This window comes from Rhinatrema bivittatum, chromosome 3 (assembly GCF_901001135.1).
Source record: "Rhinatrema bivittatum chromosome 3, aRhiBiv1.1, whole genome shotgun sequence".
Lineage (NCBI taxonomy): Eukaryota > Metazoa > Chordata > Amphibia > Gymnophiona > Rhinatrematidae > Rhinatrema > Rhinatrema bivittatum.
In genome coordinates, this window is record NC_042617.1 from 211,840,880 (window position 1) to 211,855,360 (window position 14,481).

General features: G+C 43.1%; 1 protein-coding gene across 13 annotated transcripts in view; it reads left to right on the forward strand.

Annotated features, from left to right (window-relative positions):
- The window catches only part of AGPAT4 (1-acylglycerol-3-phosphate O-acyltransferase 4), a 502,489-nt gene that overhangs the window by 285,951 nt on the left and 202,057 nt on the right, over window positions 1-14,481 (forward strand). For 12 of the 13 annotated variants that reach the window (XM_029594136.1, XM_029594144.1, XM_029594139.1 and 9 more), the window contains one exon: window positions 5,514-5,675. The exons of the other annotated variant lie outside the window; for it this stretch is intronic. In XM_029594136.1, coding sequence (XP_029449996.1) covers window positions 5,514-5,675 — 162 coding nt within the window. The remainder of the gene's footprint in view (window positions 1-5,513; window positions 5,676-14,481) is intronic. 13 annotated transcript variants of the gene reach the window in all.

Genomic DNA, 14,481 nt, shown 5'->3' on the forward strand with positions numbered 1-14,481 from the left:
GGAAGTGAAATATTCAGGGTAGGTTGTCATCTGGGATTTGCTGCACATTGTATTCTTTTAATTGATTATGTGCTTTTATTTTATTTTAAATTGTATTATTTTTAGTTTTTGTGTGTAAATTTTTATTTCATTTTGTAAATCGCTTTGGGCGATAGATTTTTATCGGTAAAGCGTTTAATAAATGATGATAAATAAAATGAGGATGCAATTCCCGTGATAGTGCAAAGGGTTATCCAAAAAGCTCAATTCATGTGCTTTTTGGATAACCCATTTCTTTGTCTGGAACTTTTGAAATTTGATTGTTACATTTTGAGGCTCACGGGATGGCGCCCTGAGCCACCACACTCACCCTGAGCACTGCCTTTCACGGCGGGGATACCGCCGGTGAATGTGTGCCACCTGGAGCATCACACGATGCTCAGGAGCCGTCTGCTTCCTGCTCCTTCCCAGGATTCTCTACATGCATGTGCAAGGCTTTAAAGGGCCATGGTGGGAAAAGTCCCCTATATATAAGGCTCTCCAGGATCTTCCATCAGTGTCTCAGCAACGGATCTCCTGCCTAGAGCAGTGCGTGTTGCTCCTGCATCCTTAATTGTTCCTACATTCCTGGCTCCTTGCTTTTTCGTTCCTTTCATCCAGCCTTGCCTTGCCCTGCCTTTCTGGTCCAGTCTTGCCTTGCCCCGCTGTCTCATCTAGTGTCTCTTTTGTGTCTTCATCCATCCTTAGCTTGATCTCCTGGACCTGACCACATTTGCCTGCCATCTGGACCTGACTTCTTGCATTGTACCCTGTAAATGCTTGTCTGCTGCTTGCCCTGACCCTTGGTGGCACACTGAAACAGGCAATGAATTTGAGCAGGAACTGGGCTGGATTCAGATAAAGGCTTGGGCAAAGCAAAAGTAGGGAAAGGATACTGAGAACTGGAATGGGCAGGACACGACAAGACCAGACAATGACAGGAATGAGACAAGGCAGATTAGGGCAGGACTGAGATAAGGTAGACAAGATTGGAAACGGACAACAGAGAACACAGAATCCTGAAGGCAACAAGATTGAAGGCCCAAAGGCCACTAAGCAAGGTTAGGCCTGAGTAGGTCACAGAGCTAGGCCTAAGGAGACAGAAGGCCCTGACCGACCCCCCAATGAAAACAAAATTGGGCTGCCAGTCTAAGCCCCTAACCCCCAAACCCTTTGAAGTATTCAATATAAAACAAATTTTGAAGGGTCAGCATCAGAATCCATAAATAAAATAAATAAATAAATAAATAAATAAATCAGCCTCCTTCTTGCTCCCCAATTTAGAATAAATTTATCCCCAATGAGCCCCTAATCCTCCTGTTTTGCCAGTACCTTTTCAAATGGCAGTCTTCAGTGGGGATCGTGCTTTACTGGCACTTCCTGCTTTGGGTCGGGTTTAGAGGCACAGGAGGGCTCGTTGATTCTTAATTTATTCTGACCTGGAGAGTGGGAAGAAAACTAGTGCTGACCCTTCGAAATTTGTTTTGCATTGAATATTTCAAGGGGTTTGGGGGATGGAAGCTTGGACTGGTAGCCAAATTTTGTTTTCATGGAGGGGGGTGAGAGGCCAGCGCTCAAAATTAGTTTTGTATTGAATACTTTAAAATGTTTGGGGGCAGGGCTTTATTTATTTATTTATTTTATTTAAAAAGTATTTATATACTACTTTATAAAAATAAATTTTGTCAAAACGGTTTACATTAGGTAAAATAAAGATTTTCTAAAAGAACAATCAGTCATATTAAATTTAAAATATACATAAAATTAACTAATAGCTAGAACGAGTTCTAGCTTAAAATAAATCAATTATTTACTCAAAAAAATGAAACAAAAATTGTTGCCATGGGACTTACTATTGCTGTGGGAGGGGAGATGGGGGGAGAGGGGGGCATGAGATGGAAAATTGATGATGTAGCTAACAGGGGAGGGAGGGAAAGGAGGGGGGTGGAAGAGGGAGAGTAGAATGAGTAGGGGTTATAAATGAGTCGATAGAGTATGATGAATGTTATGTTTGATCTTGTGTAAGTGTTTTAAATGCGAGTTGAAACAAATGAGTTTTGAGTGATTTTTTGAAATGAGAAGAGTTTGAAATTGACCGGAGAGGATTTGGGAGTGTATTCCAAAGAATAGGACCGGCTACCGAGAAGGCTCTCTTTCTGGTGGCTCAGCAGCCCACTTTTGTTTTCATTGAGTAGGGGAGGGTGAGAATAGGGCATCAGGTCCATGATACACACACTTTCATTTCTATTTTATTTGGTTTACACTGCTCGTTACCATTTAATCGGCTAGATTATTGAATATAGCCAGTTATGTCTAGTTATCCAGCCATATGAGGCCAGATAATTTAACCTAGCTGGCTTTATTCAAAAGATCGCCAGTTAGGTTTAAAGGTAGCTGGATAATTTTAATCCAAATATATTCAGCAGGATGTTTCTCATTGAATATCTGGGATCACATATCCTACTTTTTAAAATATTGACCTTCTGTATGTTTTGGGGTTAACATTCGGGCTAATACCAAGTACATCTTCTGGGAGCAAATGTTTTCTACATATGTCTTCAAATTTAGTGCCTCACAGAAAGTGGTGGTGTAGCATGCACATTACATTTTTAACAGCATGCATGATAAAACCTTTTAGTATATGTTTGTGTATAGACCATTTTAATTTCAGTTTACGAAAATAATCAGGTCATCTACAAATAATTTAATACTAGGTTCTCCATTAATGTATGGTACACTGTGAGGGAGATGACCCCCTTATGTCCTAGTCCTGAGATGAGTGGCTCTACTAACCAGCCAGTCAGCTGATTTATCTCAGGATAGCTGAGGCTGTGGTACTGCAATATTATTCAATTTAGGGAGGAATTCTGACTTTGAAGCATTTGGTCATAACCCCACAAATGATAGCTTAGCCTCATTGGGTTCTCAGCCAAGTTAATGATATGCATTATATTTTAGCATATCTATATTTGTTGTGCTAAGACCACTTTACCTGTACATTTTAGTACATAGACCCCCAAAGTATACAACAAGGATGGGACATTCTAGTTTCATTTGTTTTATTTCTGCAGACATATGACTGCAGATGCCTGCATAGCATTCTTTAACTATTTTTCCAATTATACTGTTTTTTTCATTACTAGAGTGATAATTTTACTTTTCTTTTAATTTGACTTTTCCTCATTGAATCTAATAGACTTGGCACAGTATAAACAATTTGTAGCATATTTAAATGAGACACTATGGTGACTAAAGTGTGGGCAAATATTTTTTTTTTTACTTTTTGATCTTAGTCTGAGCTGATATCTAGTCAGGATCATTCTCAGATGGCTTACTCCATCCAATATCAGATGTTGATTATGTTAGGAGAGTCAATCTGAATATCGAAAAAAGAGAATAATGAGGCTCATGCATATTCACATTGCATAGTTCGAAGTGGTGGCTGATATAAAAAGACTTATAAAGGAAGTTTATTCAATTTTGCTTTGGGCCTCTATGCTTAATTTTTTACACATAGGATATGAATATTTTTAAAAGGAATGAGGTGTGTAAAAAAGGACCTTATTAAAACTTGCCCGACTCTGGCTGAGTTCCGCTCACAGTCTGAGCTGCCTCAGAGGCTACTGTGTAGGAGAACTTTTGGAAAAAATGGCTTCAGTCAAGGATCAGCATGGTATACATATAGTTTTTTAGAGTATTCTTGTCACCGCATCTGCTATAAATTCCGCGGACGCACCCGTCTTAAGATTTTCAAATATTTCCAATTAACTGAACAGCTTTATTCAGAACTTAAAACAATGTCCAGTAGTGTATGTTGAATCATTGTGACAAATTAAGGGGGTCATTTTCTATCTGTATCGCACGCGAAAAGGGACTTTTCGCACGCAACAGCTTGATAGGGGCGGAGTTGGGACCAGAAGAGGAGGAGTTGGGGCGGCGTTGGGGCGGACACGGTGGTAACTTTGCTGGTGGCGATAAGGTAAGACCCGTTATCGCCGCCAGTAGCATGCCCAGTAGCATCACCTTTCACAGTGGTGCTATTGGGTGTGAAAGCCAGCAGCGATAACACCGTGGTGGTGCGATCACTGCCGGCTTTCACAGGCCCACACCCAACTTCACCCCTCCGCCCCCCGTTACCACGGAATTCAGTAAGCTGTGCGCCGATAGTAAATCCAGGCCTAAATCTCAATATTGAGAGGAAGTCTCATTTCAAAAAGAGCGGTTGTTCTAGATTCCGGCGAACAAGCTGCAGCGCGTATTTTAGTGTAATAGTGACTTTTGTATGCCATGCTGATCATTGACTTTTGCCAAAGTCACTATTACACACCAATAAGCGCTGCAGCTTTTTCGCTGGAATCCAGAACAACCGCTCTTTTTTAAATGAGGCTTCCTCTCAATATTGAGATTTTATTTGTCACAATGATTCAACATACACTACTGGACATTGTTTTAAGTTCTGAATAAAGCTGTATAGTTAATTGGAAATATTTGAAAATCTTAAGACGGGTGTGTCCGGAATTTATAGCAGATGCGGTGACAAGAATACCCTAAAAAACTATGGGGCGGATTTTAAAAGGGCCGCGCGCATAAATCCTTCAGGATTTACGCGCGCAGGGCTCTTTTTTGCATAGGCCGCCGGTGCGCGTAAAGCCCCGGGACGCGCGTAAGTCCCGGGGCTTTTGAAAAGGGGCGGGAGGGGGCGTGTCCGGGGGTGTCCCCGAAACGATGTGGCGTTTCGGGGGCGGGTCCGGGGGCGTGGCGCCAGCCCGGGGGCGTGGTCGAGGCCTCCGGACCACGCCCCTGGGACCGGAGGACGGAGCAGGGCTGCCAGCGACGCGTGCAAAGTTACGCCTGCTTTCAGCAGGCGTAACTTTGCCGACAAAGGTAAGGGGGGGGGTTAGGTAGGGGAAGGGAGGGGAAGGTGGGGGGAGGGCGAAAGAAAGTTCCCTCCGAGGCCGCTCCGAAATCGGAGCGGCCTCGGAGGGAACAGGCAGCGCGCGCTGGGCTCGGCACGCGCAGGTTGCACAAATGTGCACCCCCTTGCGCGCGCCGACCCCAGATTTTATAAGATACGCGCGGCTATGCGAACAAAAGTACACGCTCGCGCAAGGTTTTAAAATCTACCCCTATATGTATACCATGCTGATCATTGACTGAAGCCGTTTTTTCCAAAAGAGCTCCTACACAGTAGCCCCAGAGGCAGCTCCGATTATGAGCAAAACTCGGCCAGAGTTGGGCAAGTTTTTTAATAAAGGTCCTTTTTTACACACTGATCTCCTTCCTTTTTTTTTGTGCTACACAGCAATCTTGGATCGGCTTCCAATTTGTTTTTTTAATATTTTTATTCAGCATAGTCAACAAATAACTTTCTGACAGAATTTTTGGTGAATTTATCCCTGGTTGCTAGATGGTAAGTAGCCAAGGCTAAAGGTTGATAATTTCTTATTGCAATCATGCATTTCTATTTTGGCTGCCATTTATTTTCTTTTTTGTAGAGCTCTAAGGTTTTAGCAAAGAAAGAGCTGTCTTATGTTCCCCTTATTGGCTGGATGTGGTATTTTCTGGAGATTGTCTTCTGCAAACGGAAATGGGAAGAGGATCGTAAAACAGTGATTCAAGGCTTGAACAATCTCAGAGATTATCCTGAAAACTTTTGGGTAGGTAGAGATGATAAAACCTATGCACTCATACATCTGGCTGGTACAAACAGACAAGAAATACTGAAAAGGATGCTCGCCTGCCAAGCTCTGGGTTTTAAACTCAATACTATTGCATGAGCTGGCAATAATGTTGTGCAACTTTTATGTGTACAGAATACAACAATCACAAAAATTTGTTAGGTGAACATTTTCCAGTGCCAGCATGTAATAAAAATGTCGTGATGATACTCAGCCAGGTCACTGACCCGGAACCTTTTGGAACAGTGGTATATTGCTTCCTTTTCCCCAATACAGCCAGAGTGGAAAGTGGAGGCTGCTGCTGTCCCCAACCCTGTACCTTTTTTCTTTTTCAGGAAATTGCTACTGCAAAAGGAGACATTTTGAAATGGAGGAGAGTGGCTGAACTGTCCATAATACACTGTGGGGTAGATTTTTTTAAAAAGCGCGTTCGCGTACTTTTGTTTGCGCACCAGGCGCAAACAAAAGTACGCTGGATTTTATAAGATTATAGAATATACGCACGTAGCCGCGCGTATCTTCTATAATCCTGGATCGGCGCGCGCAAGGCTGCCGATTTTTGGCAGCCGGCGCGTGCGCCGAGCCGCGCAGCCTGTCTCCGTTTCCTCCGAGGCCGCTCCGAAATCGGAGCGGCCTCGGAGAGAACTTTCTTTCGCCCTCCCCTCACCTTCCCCTCCCTTCCCCTACCTAACCCACACCCCCGGCCCTATCTAAACCCCCCTACCTTTATCCATGGATTTACGCCTCCCGGAGGGAGACGTAAATCCACGCGCGCCAGCGAGCTGCTGGCGCGCCGAGACTTGACCCGGGGGCGGTTCCGGAGGACGCGGCCACGCCCCCGAAACGCCCCGGGCCGAAACCACGCCCCCGATCCCGCCCCCGAAACGCTGCGTCATCAGGTCCCACCCCCCCCCGACACGCCCCCTTCCAAAAACCCCGGGACCTACGCGCGTCCCGGGGCTCTGCGCGCGCCGGCGGCCTATGGAAAATAGGCGCACCGGTGCGCAAGGCCCTGCTCGCGTAAATCCAGGCGGATTTACGCGAGCAGGGCTTTTGAAATCCGCCCGTGTATTTCAGGAAATTTCTAAAAAGTCATCCAATGTAGTTAATATTTATCATTAACATTAATAAAAGAACATCTCCTAAATACTGTGGAGTTTTTAAGTGAAGAACAAAACCTCTTTTATCTCACTTCAGTGACCACAACCTTCCCTCATTTTCCCTTTATATAGTAAAAAAAAAGAAGGAAAATATGAACTGTTTAGCCCATAATAACAATGGTGCAGAACTGTAAGTTGTTATTTTGTTTGTTTTGCTCATGCCTTTTCATTGTTAGCTCAAGGTGAGTTATATTCAAGTACTGGAGGTATTTCCCTGTCCCCAGAGGACTCACAGTCTAAGGGGATTATTTACTAAAGGTTTATCGCGGGCATTAGGATTTAAATTACCTGGAGGGGAGGAGTCTGGTAGGGAGGTGGAGGAGTCTGCTGCGGCCCCACTGCCGGCGATAATGTGAGGAAAATTATCGCTGGCAGTAGCGCGGCGAATAGCTAAGAACATAAGAACATAAGAAAATGCCATACTGGGTCAGACCAAGGGTCCATCAAGCCCAGCATCCTGTTTCCAACAGTGGCCAATCCAGGCCATAAGAACCTGGCAAGTACCCAAAAGCTAAGTCTATTCCATGTTACCATTCCTAATGGCAGTGGCTATTCTCTAAGTGAACTTAATAGCAGGTAATGGACTTCTCCAAGAACTTATCCAATCCTTTTTTAAACACAGCTATACTAACTGCACTAACCACATCCTCTGGCAACAAATTCCAGAGTAATTGTGCGTTGAGTAAAAAAGAACTTTCTCCGATTAGTTTTATATGTGCCCCATGCTAACTTCATGGAGGGCCCCCTAGTCTTTCTATTATCTGAAAGAGTAAATAACCGATTCACATCTACCCGTTCTAGACCTCTCATGATTTTAAACACCTCTATCATATCCCCCCTCAGCCATCTCTTCTCCAAGCTGAAAAGTCCTAACCTCTTTAGTCTTTCCTCATAGGGGAGCTGTTCCATTCCCCTTATCATTTTGGTAGCCCTTCTCTGTACCTTCTCCATCACAATTATATCTTTTTTGAGATGCGGCGACCAGAATTGTACACAGTATTCAAGGTTTGGTCTCACCATGGAGCGATACAGAGGCATTATGACATTTTCCGTTTTATTCACCATTCCCTTTCTAATAATTCCCAACATTCTGTTTGCTTTTTTGACTGCTGCAGCACACTGAACCAACGATTTCAATGTGTTATCCACTATGACACCTAGATCTCTTTCTTGGGTTGTAGCACCTAATATGGAACCCAACATTGAGTAATTATAGCATGGGTTATTTTTCCCTATATGCATCACCTTGCACTTATCCACATTAAATTTCATCTGCCATTTGGATGCCCAATTTTCTAGCCTCACAAGGTCTTCCTGCAATTTATCACAATCTGCTTGTGATTTAAGTACTCTGAACAATTTTGTGTCATCTGCAAATTTAATTATCTCACTCGTCGTATTTCTTTCCAGATCATTTATAAATATATTGAAAAGTAAGGGTCCCAATACAGATCCCTGAGGCACTCTACTGTCCACTCCCTTCCACTGAGAAAATTGTCCATTTAATCCTACTCTCTGTTTCCTGTCTTTTAGCCAGTTTGCAATCCACGAAAGGACATCGCCACCTATCCCATGACTTTTTACTTTTCCTAGAAGTTTCTCATGAGGAACTTTGTCAAACGCCTTCTGAAAATCCAAGTATACTACATCTACCGGTTTACCTTTATCCACATGTTTATTAACTCCTTCAAAAAAATGAAGAAGATTTGTGAGGCAAGACTTGCCTTGGGTAATGCCATGCTGACTTTGTTTCATTAAACCTTGTCTTTCTATATGTTCTGTGATTTTGATGTTTAGAACACTTTCCACTATTTTCCCTGGCACTGAAGTCAGGCTAACCGGTCTGTAGTTTCCCGGATCACCCCTGAGCCCTTTTTAAATATTGGGGTTACATTTGCTATCCTCCAGTCTTCAGGTACAATGGATGATTTTAATGATAGGTTACAAATTTTTACTAATAGGTCTGAAATTTCATTTTTTAGTTCCTTCAGAACTCTGGGGTGTATACCATCCGGTCCAGGTGATTTACTACTCTTCAGTTTGTCAATCAGGCCTACCACATCTTCTAGGTTCACCGTGATTTGATTCAGTCCATCTGAATCATTACCCATGAAAACCTTCTCGATTACGGGTACCTCCCCAACATCCTCTTCAGTAAACACCGAAGCAAAGAAATCATTTAATCTTTCTGTGATGGCCTTATCTTCTCTAAGTGCCCCTTTAACCCCTCGATCATCTAACGGTCCAAATGACTCCCTCACAGGCTTTCTGCTTCGGATATATTTTAAAAAGTTTTTACTGTGAGTTTTTGCCTCTACAGGCAACTTCTTTTCAAATTCTCTCTTAGCCTGTCTTATCAATGTCTTACATTTAACTTGCCAACGTTTATGCTTTATCCTATTTTCTTCCTTTGGTGCCTTCTTCCAATTTTTGAATTAAGATCTTTTGGCTAAAATAGCTTCTTTTACCTCCCCTTTTAACCATGCCGGTAATCATTTTGCCTTCTTTCCACCTTTCTTAATGTGTGGAATACATCTAGACTGTGCTTCTAGAATGGTATTTTTTAACAATGACCACGCCTCTTGGATATTTTTTACTTTTGTAGCTGATCCTTTCAGTTTTTTTCTAACAATTTTTCTCATTTTATCAAAGTTTCCCTTTTGTAAGTTTAGCACGAGAGCCTTGGATTTGCACACTGTTCCTCTTCCAGTCATTAAATCAAATTTGATCATATTATGATCACTATTGCCAAGCGGCCCCACCACCGTTACCTCTCTCACCAAGTCCTGTGCTTCACTGAGAATTAGATCTAAAATTGCTCCCTCTCTCGTCAGTTCCTGAACCAGTTGCTCCATAAAGCTATCATTTATTCCATCCAGGAACGTTATCTCTCTAGCGTGTCCCAATGATACATTTACCCAGTCAATATTGGGGTAACTGAAGTCTCCACATAAACAGGTGCAGGAAAGACAATAAGGTCCCATTCAAAATTTCACCATGTATTTATTATATGTCCAAAAAGATCACAGTTCGTTCAAAACGGCAACTCCTTCAAGCAAACAAAAAGATTTTTTATAAATCTGTCCCCCGACACGGTCCGTGTTTCGTGTTAACTGCATCTGGAGGGACCACAAAATTATAATCTAAAATAAAATAAATTAAATATATCAGGAATGGAAACAAATAGGCTGCAAACAAATATAACATAGCTATTACATACCTCAGTAGTGGTTTCACAGGAGCGCAAGCGCCTTATCAAATTGACAGCCATTTAAAGGGGAAAAAAGGCGCGAAAGGTCTACCCTCTCGCGAGATGCTGGAACAGCGAACGGTCACTGAAGATTCATCACTGAATTGTATTCTTCCTTTCTCTGTGGTTGGTAGGACCATTGTAAATATGATCAAGAGACATTGGGCAGCCTTGTCCCTTAATACATTAATGCATGGTTCACTGCGGTTTACCTTTAAGAGAGGGAATAATCTTCGGGACAGGCTAGTTCACACGGCGAGCCGCTCGAATGACTCACGACCGGGCATGAGTGGTCAACATTCCCCCTGTGGTCACTGTTCTATGTGCCGACACACTGAATCTGTTACAGAGTTTATACACCCCAAGACCGGACGTGTGTTCAAAATGCTTTTCAACACTGATTGTACTACTAGAGGAGTGATCTACGTGGTGAAATGTCCTTGTTCTTTATTATACGTGGGCAAAACCTCGCGTATGATCAAGACAAGGATCATTGAGCACTGCAGTAATATCAGATTATTGAGGATGGATGAGCCCCTGGTATCACACTGGTCCCAGGAGGGTCATTCTATCGATGCTCTCTCCTTCCTGGTCCTGGAGGTGGTCGCCCGCCCCCCACGGGGGGGTGATTTCTCCGGGATACTCGGTCGGAGGGAGCAGCGCTGGATTTTTACGCTTGATACGGTCCTTCCGAACGGCCTTAACAAGGAGATAGAATGGTACCAATTCTACTAAATACCTAATAATTCCACATGTGTGTTGCTGTGCGCATTCGCTGTTCCAGCATCTCGCGAGAGGGTAGACCTTTCGCGCCTTTTTTCCCCTTTAAATGGCTGTCAATTTGATAAGGCGCTTGCGCTCCTGTGAAACCACTACTGAGGTATGTAATAGCTATGTTATATTTGTTTGCAGCCTATTTGTTTCCATTCCTGATATATTTAATTTATTTTATTTTAGATTATAATTTTGTGGTCCCTCCTGATGCAGTTAACACGAAACACGGACCGTGTCGGGGGACAGATTTATAAAAAATCTTTTTGTTTGCTTGAAGGAGTTGCCGTTTTGAACGAACTGTGATCTTTTTGGACATATAATAAATACATGGTGAAATTTTGAATGGGACCTTATTGTCTTTCCTGCACCTGTTTATGTGGATACTTGCTTATGTGCAAGGTTGCTTCTGTTGTTTTTGGTAACTGAAGTCTCCCATTATTACTGCACTACCAATTTGGTTAGCTTCCCTAATTTCTCTTACCATTTCACTGTCCGTCTCACCATCTTGACCAGGTGGACGGTAGTATACCCCTATCACTATAGTCTTCCCCGACACACAACGGATTTCTACCCATAAAGATTCAAATTTTGTATTTAGTCTCATGCAGGATGTTTACCCTTTTGGACTCTATGCCATCCCAGACATAAAGCACCACACCTCCTCCCGGGTGCTCCTCTCTGTCATTGCGATATAATTTGTACCCCGGTATAGCACTGTCCCATTGGTTATCCTCTTTCCACCATGTCTCTGAGATGCCAATTAAGGCTATGTCATCATTCACTGCTATTCATTCTAATTCTCCCATCTTACTTCTTAGACTTCTGGCATTAGCATACAGACATTTCAAACTTTGTTTTTTGTTTGTATTTTCATTCTGCTTTTTAATTGATAGGGATAAGTTAGAATTTTTTAGCTCAGGTGTGTTTTTAGTTACAGGCACTTGGACTATTTTTCTAATTATTGGAACCACACTGTTGGGATGCCCTAATTCTAAAGCATTATTAGTATCCTTTGAAGATACCTCTCTCCAAACCATGTGCTGCTGAGCGACTGTCGGGTTTCCCCTTTGTTCTAGTTTAAAAGCTGCTCTATCTCCTTTTTAAAGGTTAGCGACAGCAGTCTGGTTCCACCCTGGTTAAGGTGGAGCCCATCCCTTCGGAAGAGACTCCCCCCTTCCCCAAAAGGTTCCCCAGTTCCTAACAAAACTGAATCCCTCTTCCTTGCACCATCGTCTCATCCACGCATTGAGACTCCGGAGCTATGCCTACCTCTGGTGACCTGCGTGTGGAACAGGGAGCATTTCAGAGAATGCTACCCTGGAGGTTTTGGATTTAAGCTTTCCATCTGCGATGGAGAAGGTACAGAGAAGGGCTACCAAAATGATGGAATGGAACAACTCCCCTATGAGGAAAGACTAAAGAGGTTAGGACTTTTCAGCTTGGAGAAGAGACGACTGAGGGGGGGATATGATAGAGGTGTTTAAAATCATGAGAGGTCTAGAACGGGTAGATGTGAATCGGTTATTTACTCTTTTGGATAGTGGAAAGACTAGGGGGCACTCCATGAAGTTAGCATGGGGCACATTTAAAACTAATCGGAGAAAGTTCTTTTTTTACTCAACGCACAATTAAACTCTGGAATTTGTTGCCAGAGGATGTGGTTAGTGCAGTTAGTATAGCTGTGTTTAAAAAAGGATTGGATAAGTTCTTGGAGGAGAAGTCCATTACCTGCTATTAAGTTCACTTAGAGAATAGCCACTGCCATTAGCAATGGTTACATGGAATAGACTTAGTTTTTGGGTACTTGCCAGGTTCTTATGGTCTGGATTGGCCACTGTTGGAAACAGGATGCTGGCCTAATGGACCCTTGGTCTGACCCAGTATGGCATTTTCTTATGTTCTTACCTAAGAGCCTAAATTTGGCTTCCTGAACCTCCCTCCCACATTTTCCTATGTCATTGGTGCCCACATGTACTACGACAGCCGGCTCCTCCCCAGCACTGTCTAAAATCCTATCTAGGTGACACGTGAGGTCCGCCACCTTCGCACCAGGTAGGCATGTTACCAGGCGATTTTCACGCCCACCAGCCACCCAGCTATCTACATTCCTAATAATCAAATCACCAACTATGACGGCTGACCTAACCCTTCCCTCCTGGGCAGTAGGCCTTGGGAAGATATCCTCAGTGCGAAAGGACAATGCATCACCTGGAGAGCAGGTCCTTGCTACAGGATCCTTTCTTGCTGCACCTGGTTGGTGCTCTCCCATCATGAGACCTTCTTCCTCCAAGGCAGCACCAGGGCTACCAGTCTGACGTTGGGACTTGACTACTATGTCCCTGAAGGTCTCATCTATATACCTCTCTGTCTGCCTCAACTCCTCCAGGTCTGCCACTCTAGCCTCCAGAGATCGGACTCGTTCTCTGAGAGCCAGGAGCTCTTTGCATCGCATGCACATGTACAACTTCTCACCGGTGGGTAAAAAATCATACATGTGACACTCTATGCAAAAGATTGGGAAGTCCCCCTCTTGCTGCTGGACTGCTGCCTTCATCTCAATTTTGATCAGTTCCTAGTTAAGGTTTAGGTTGCTATGGGAGTAGGAATGTGTCTAACGTCCTTTAAATGTATTAGTGAATTCACTATGTGTCTGGTAGTGGCCTACAGGGGTCTGATCGAATTCTCAATAAAGCTTTTGTTGATGGGTTGTTGCTTTTTTTTGTGAAAGTGGCACCTGCCTATAAGTTAAGGGATGGGCGAGGGTTGGGAAATACAGTCTAACTTCAGTTAGTCAGCCAGAGTGACTCACTGCTCTCTTGATTAACAAATGTTGGTCCCTATTCAAACCCAATCACACTACCTCAACACCTTTCCAAGGTGAGTAACTGAGCTGAACTATTCAACTTTTTTACTTAGGTATACACTACTCCTAGCTTATTTCTAGCTTCTGGCTACTTTTTGAGGGGTTTTTGTTTGTTTTTTTTTGTGGGGGGGTTTTTTCCCAATACAAAAACTCCGTTTGTATTAAATACAAAAACTCAGTTCTGCAGACTTTTAAAAATAAACACACTACCTACTGCTTACTAGCTACCTTATTGACTGACTATTTAAAAATATAAACAATGTAACCTGTTTATTCACTGCCTTTCTGACTATTAAAGGCACAAACACACAAAACACACTAAATATTCCCAAATAGTTAACTTTGCCCCAATACTTTTAAAAAAAACAATGTCCCAAGCAAAAACTTACTGATTCCTTTCAGCCACCAGCAAGGTGATCCTCTCCTCTCAGTGTTCCCACTGGAACACAGCAAATAGCGACACTGTAAAATCTACACCTTTTACAGTGTCGTTATTTGCTGTGAAAGGTTGCAGCAGGCCTCACTGCGGCCGGCAAAATCGCACCACCGAGGTGCAAACGGCTGCGGTCTTTCGCAGGCCCATCCCCCTTCGCCCCGCCCCCTTTTTCGTGGGATTCATCATTCCGCGAGGAATGATGAATCCTGCCCTAAGTTTGTACCTGAGGTTTTATTAATGTTTTATAACAGCTGTACTACTACTAGAGATGTTTGAATTTAGTTGGTGGTAGTTGTAAGTTT